General features: G+C 18.7%; 1 protein-coding gene across 1 annotated transcript in view; it reads right to left on the reverse strand. All coding sequences in view use genetic code 6, as the record gives it.

Annotated features, from left to right (window-relative positions):
• Window positions 1-1282: 1282 nt before the first annotated feature.
• The window catches only part of TTHERM_001180979 (transmembrane protein, putative), a gene marked incomplete at its 3' end in the record, with an annotated part of 10760 nt that continues 5236 nt past the window's right edge, over window positions 1283-6806 (reverse strand). Inside the window, exons 4-16 of the mRNA XM_012799089.1 lie at window positions 5563-5652; window positions 5208-5297; window positions 4857-4946; window positions 4501-4590; window positions 4144-4233; window positions 3793-3882; window positions 3440-3529; window positions 3082-3171; window positions 2726-2815; window positions 2370-2459; window positions 2017-2106; window positions 1665-1754; window positions 1283-1399 (exon numbers count right to left, since the gene is read on the reverse strand). Of these exons, the coding sequence (XP_012654543.1) occupies window positions 1283-1399; window positions 1665-1754; window positions 2017-2106; window positions 2370-2459; window positions 2726-2815; window positions 3082-3171; window positions 3440-3529; window positions 3793-3882; window positions 4144-4233; window positions 4501-4590; window positions 4857-4946; window positions 5208-5297; window positions 5563-5652 (1197 nt within the window). The remainder of the gene's footprint in view (window positions 1400-1664; window positions 1755-2016; window positions 2107-2369; window positions 2460-2725; window positions 2816-3081; window positions 3172-3439; window positions 3530-3792; window positions 3883-4143; window positions 4234-4500; window positions 4591-4856; window positions 4947-5207; window positions 5298-5562; window positions 5653-6806) is intronic.

Here is a 6806-nt window from a genome sequence, read left to right on the forward strand (position 1 = left end):
TTATTAATTTATATAAATTTGAAGGATTTTAATAAAAAAAATAATAATTACTTCTTCTAATTTGTAATATTTTTTAATCTATTATATCATTTATTTTTTTTTTCAAAAATATTGTATAGCAATTTATGAAAATTAATTAATTAATTAATTATAAATGGATAAAAAGAACAAATAAATATAATCATTAATTAATTAATTATCAAGTATTAATTTATATATTTTGTTTTATGAACAGATATCACAAAAAAATTATTTAACATTGATTTATTAAACTTAATTTTTATATTTAAAACACATGCTTAGTAATAAGGTAGGAATTAGAGATGGACAGTTATTTATTTAGTCATATTTGAAAAAATTCTAGCAGTTATTGTTCTTTCTTAAGTATTATAAAAATAATGTTTATAAGTAGATATTTCTGTTTTAGCTCTGTAATTTTAGTAATATTTATAATATATCTAATTATAGCAAGATGCCATACAAAAATTTTGTGACTTGCATGCCACTTATTATGAAATAGATTTTTTATTAAATAAAAAAAAAAAAATTTGATTTTTATATTTTATTATAGAATTATATTTAATAATTTAATTTATTATAATTTCAAAAATAAATTATTTTATGAAGATAAATTTAAAATATTTTTTGAATAAAACTAAAAATAAAACAAAAAATACTACACAAGTAATCACATCATTTTTGGCATTTATATAATTTATAAAGAAATAATATAACACTAACAGGTTCAAATTATTTGATCATTTTTGGAGAAACCATAGGGTTACTTAAGAGGAATTAATTTATTTAAGTAAATTTAATTTTTTTATTTATTATAAATAATTTATCAACTTACAAAAATAAATATGAATGATATTTATAAATATAAAATCAATAATAAAATCTATCTATATATCAGTTTATATTTTAGATTTAAAAAAACTTTTCAAAATATTATATAATATTATTCAAACATTTAAATTTATTCATTCATCCTTTTTTCGCCACTTGTTTATCACCAGAATTATTTTTGAAAGACAACTAATCTTTTTGATTTAAGACACTTGCTTCTTAATTTGATTCTTTATGATTCATTGTTTAGGCTAATATTTTATAATAAATTTGTGTAAAATTTAAATAAATATCAAAATAGAAGAAAATTTTAAATAAAAGGATAAGCTAAATAAATTAACAAAGAACGAACAAAAAAAAGCAAGCACAATGTAAAGAAAAAGAAAAAAGAGCTTGATTGTTTTTAATTAGTTTTTATAATTAAAAATATCACAATCCAAAACAAATAAACTGATTTTACGTAAGTCTAAGTTTCAAATTTGAGAGATTAATGCAATTAGCTAAACCAGAACCTAAGCCTGATGTGTCTTCATTATCAATTTAATTGTAACTTTTTAAATATTGAAGAAAAAATAAATCATTAAATAGTTAATTAGAAGGAAAAAATGAAGAAAAAATATGAAATAATAAGATTAATTAATTAATTAATAATAAAAGTAAAAAATTTGAAAATAAAAGGATGAGTTAAATAAAATTAACAAAGAAAGAACAAAAAAAAGCAAGCACAATGAAAAGAAAAAGAAAAAAGAGCTATGTTTTTAATTAGTTTTTATAATTAAAAATATCACAATCAAAAACAAATAAACTGATTTTACTGAAGGTCAAGTGTCAAATTTGAGAGATTAATGCAATTTGCTAAACCATAACCTAAGCCTGATGCACCTTTGTCACCAATTTTATTAGAACTTTTTAAATATTGAAGAAAAAATAAATCATTAAATATTTAATTAGAAGGAAAAAATGAAGAAAAATATGAAATAATAAGATTAATTAATTAATAATAAAAGTAAAAAATTTGAAAATAAAAGGATGAGTTAAATAAATTAACAAAGAAAGAACAAAAAAAAGCAAGCAAAATGATAAGAAAAAGAAAAAAGAGCTTTGTTGTTTTTAATTAGTTTTTATAATTAAAAATATCACAATCCAAAACAAATAAACTGATTTTACTGAAGGTCAAGTGTCAAATTTGAGAGATTAATGCAATTTGCTAAACCAGAACCTAATCCTGATGCACCTTTGTCACCAATTTTATTAGAACTTTTTAAATATTGAAGAAAAAATAAATCATTAAATATTTAATTAGAAGGAAAAAATGAAGAAAAATATGAAATAATAAGATTAATTAATTAATAATAATAAGTAAAAAATTTGAAAATAAAAGGATGAGTTAAATAAATTAACAAAGAAAGAACAAAAAAAAGCAAGCACAATATAAACAAAAAGAAAAAAGAGCTATGTTGTTTTTAATTAGTTTTTATAATTAAAAATATCACAATCCAAAACAAATAAACTGATTTTACTGAAGGTCAAGTGTCAAATATGAGAGATTAATGCAATTTGCTAAAGCAGAACCTAAGCTTGATGCACCTTTGTCACCAATTTAATTCTTACTTTTTAAATATTGAAGAAAAAATAAATCATTAAATAGTTAATTAGAAGGAAAAAATGAAGAAAAATATGAAATAATAAGATTAATTAATAAATTAATAATAAAAGTAAAAAATTTGAAAATAAAAGGATAAGCTAAATAAATTAACAAAGAAAGTACAAAAAAAAGCAAGCACAATGAAAAGAAAAAGAAAAAAGAGCTTTGTTGTTTTTAATTAGTTTTTATAATTAAAAATATCACAATCTAAAACAAAAAAACTGATTTTACCTAAGGCAAAGTGCCAAATTTGAGAAATTAATGCAATTTGCTAAACCAGAACATAAGCCTGATGTACCTTTATCAACAATTTTATTCTTACTTTTTAAATATTGAAGAAAAAATAAATCATTAAATAGTTAATTAGAAGGAAAAAATGAAGAAAAATATGAAATAATAAGATTAATTAATAAATTAATAATAAAAGTAAAAAATTTGAAAATAAAAGGATAAGCTAAATAAATTAACAAAGAAAGTACAAAAAAAAGCAAGCACAATGAAAAGAAAAAGAAAAAAGAGCTTTGTTGTTTTTAATTAGTTTTTATAATTAAAAATATCACAATCTAAAACAAATAAACTTATTTTACTGAAGGCAAAGTGTCAAATTTGAGAGATTAATGCTATTTGCTAAACCAGAACATAAGCCTGATGCACCTTTATCAACAATTTTATTATAACTTTTTAAATATTGAATAAAAAATAAATCATTAAATATTTAATTAGAAGGAAAAAATGAAGAAAAATATGAAATAATAAGATTAATTAATTAATTAATAATAAAAGTAAAAAATTTGAAAATAAAAGGATGAGTTAAATAAAAATTAACAAAGAAAGAACAAAAAAAAGCTAGCACAATGAAAAGAAAAAGAAAAAAGAGCTTTGTTGTTTTTAATTAGTTTTTATAATTAAAAATATCACAATCCAAAACAAATAAACTTATTTTACCTAAGGTCAAGTGCCAAATTTGAGAAATTAATGCAATTTGCTAAACCAGAACCTAAGCCTGATGAACCTTCATCAACAATTTTATTATAACTTTTTAAATGTTGAAAAAAAATAAATCATTAAATATTTAATTAGAAGGAAAAAATGAAGAAAAATATGAAATAATAAGATTAATTAATTAATAATAAAAGTAAATATTTTGAAAATAAAAGGATGAGCTAAATAAAAATTAACAAAGAAAGAACAAAAAAAGCAAGCACAATAAAAAAGAAAAAGAAAAAAGAGCTTTATTGTTTTTTATTAGTTTTTATAATTAAAAATATCACAATCCAAAACAAATAAACTTATTTTACCTAAGGTCGAGTGTCAAATTTGAGAGATTAATGCAATTTGCTAAAGCAGAACCTAAGTCTGATGCACCTTTTTCACCAATTTAATTTTCACTTTTTAAATATTGAAGAAAAAATATATCATGAAATAGTTAATTAGAAAGAAAAAATGAAGAAAAAATATGAAAAAGTAAATTAATTAATTACTAATAAAAGTAAAAATTTGAAAATAAAAGGATGAGCTAAATAAATTAACAAAGAAAGAACAAAAAAAAGCAAGCACAATAAAAAGAAATAGAAAAAAGAGTTTTGTTGTTTTAAATTAGTTTTTATAATTAAAAATATCACAATCCAAAACAAATAAACTGATTTTACATAAGGTAAAGTCTCAAATTTGAGAGATTAATGCAATTTTCTAAACCAGAACCTAAGCCTGATGCACCTTTGTCACCAATTTTATTGAAACTTTTTAAATATTGAAGAAAAAATATATCATTAAATAGTAAATTTGAAGGAAAAAATGAAGAAAAAATATGAAATAATAAGATTAATTAATTAATTAATAATAAAAGTAAAAAGTTTGAAAATAAAAGGATGAGCGAAATAAATTAACAAAGAAAGAACAAAAAAAAGCAAGCACAATAAAAACAAAAAGAAAAAAGAGCTTGATTGCTTTTAATTAGTTTTTATAATTAAAAATATCACAATCCAAAACAAATAAACTGATTTTACCCAAGGTGAAGTGTCAAATTTGAGAGATTAATGCAATTTGCTAAAGCAGAACCTAAGTCTGATGAACCTTTTTCGCCAATTTAATTAGAACTTTTTAAATATTGAATAAAAAATAAATCATTAAATAGTTAATTAGAAGGAAAAAATGAAGAAAAATATGAAATAATAAGATTAATTAATAAATTAATAATAGAAGTAAAAAATTTGAAAATAAAAGGATGAGCTAAATAAATTAACAAAGAAAGAACAAAAAAAAGCAAGCACAATGAAAAGAAAAAGAAAAAAGAGCTTTGTTGTATTTAATTAGTCTTTATAATTAAAAATATCACAATGCAAAACAAATAAACTTATTTTACCTAAGGTGAAGTGTCAAATTTGAGAGATTAATGCAATTTGCTAAAGCAGAACCTAAGTCTGATGCACCTTTGTCACCAATTTTATTAGAACTTTTTAAATAAAGAAAAAATAAATCATTAAATAGTTAATTAGAAGGAAAAAATGAAGAAAAATATGAAATAATAAGATTAATTAATTAATAATAAAAGTAAAAAATTTGAGAATAAAAGGATGAGCTATATAAAAATTAACAAAGAAAGAACAAAAAAAAGCAAGCACAATAAAAAGAAAAATAAAAAAGAGCTTTATTGTTTTTTATTAGTTTTTATAATTAAAAATTTCACAATCCAAAACAAATAAACTGTTTTTACCTAATTTCAAGTGTCAAATTTGAGAGATTAATGCAATTTGCTAAACCAGAACATAAGCCTGATGCACCTTCGTCACCAATTTTATTATTACTATTTAAATATTGAAGAAAAAATATATCATAAAATAGTTAATTAGAAGGAAAAAATGAAGAAAAATATGAAATAATAAGATTAATTAATTAGTTAATAATAAAAGTAAAAAATTTGAAAATAAAAGGATGAGCTAAATAAATTAACAAAGAAAGAACAAAAAAAGCAAGCACAATGAAAAGAAAAAGAAAAAAGAGCTTTATTGTTTTAAATTAGTTTTTATAATTAAAAATATCACAATCGAAAACAAATAAACTGTTTTTACTAAAGGTTAAGTGTCAAATTTGAGAGATTAATGCAATTTTCTAAACCAGAACCTAAGCCTGATGCACCTTTGTAGCCAATTTCATTATAACTTTTTAAATATTGAAGAAAAAATATTTTATTAAATAGGTAAGTTGCCATAAAAATTTTCAAAAAGCAAATTATATACCAGTTTTTACATTTTTTAAATTTTTTTGAAGATAAATTTTTAAAAAAAGCTAAAATTAAAAAATTAATTGAAAAATCATAAAGATTAATATAAATTAAAATTATTAATGATGAAATAAATTCTATTATAAAATGCATAAGCCATTCAAAAAAATAGTGATCTCAATTCACTATATTTTTGAATGGCATTTAGCTATATAAAGGAAAAAATATGAAATAATAAGATTTATTAATAATTAATAAAATTAACAAAATGAACGAAAAAAAAGAAAAGAAATCAAATAAACTTAAAGAGCTTAAATTTTTTAAATTAACTCTTATAATTAAAAATATTATAATCCAAAACTAATAAACTGCTTTTATAACTGTAAATTTTAATAGCAAAAAATGAAGAAAAAATTTAAAAATAAAAAATGAATAATAAATAATTAATTAAAAATTGAAATGAAAATTAAGTTAAGTTAAAATAGCTAAAAATTTTTTATTTTAATAAAAATCAATAAATAATGATGATAATTTCTATAATAAAAATTATTTATTTAAATAAATTGAAATTTAAATGTATAAAAATATTTATAATAATAAAAATAATATTTTTTAATTTAATATACCTCAGATCAATATGGAGAACCTAATGAGATAAAAGTGAAGAGCTTTTAAACTTTTTTTATTAATTTATATAAATTTGAAGGATGTTAATAAAAAAAATAATAATTACTTCTTCTAATTCTTTATATTTTTTAATCTATTATATCATTTATTTTTTTTTTCAAAAATATTGTATACCAATTTATGAAAATTAATTAATTAATTAATTATAAATGGATAAAAAGAACAAATAAATATAATCATTAATTAATTAATTATCAAGTATTAATTTATATATTTTGTTTTATGAACAGATATCACAAAAAAATTATTTAACATTGATTTATTAAACTTAATTTTTATATTTAAAACACATGCTTAGTAATAAGGTAGGAATTAGAGATGGACAGTTATTTATTTAGTCATATTTGAAAAAATTCTAGCAGTTATTGTTCTTTCTTAAGTATTATAAAAATAATGTTTATAAGT

Source organism: Tetrahymena thermophila, assembly GCF_000189635.1.
Source record: "Tetrahymena thermophila SB210 genomic scaffold scf_8254516, whole genome shotgun sequence".
Lineage (NCBI taxonomy): Eukaryota > Ciliophora > Oligohymenophorea > Hymenostomatida > Tetrahymenidae > Tetrahymena > Tetrahymena thermophila.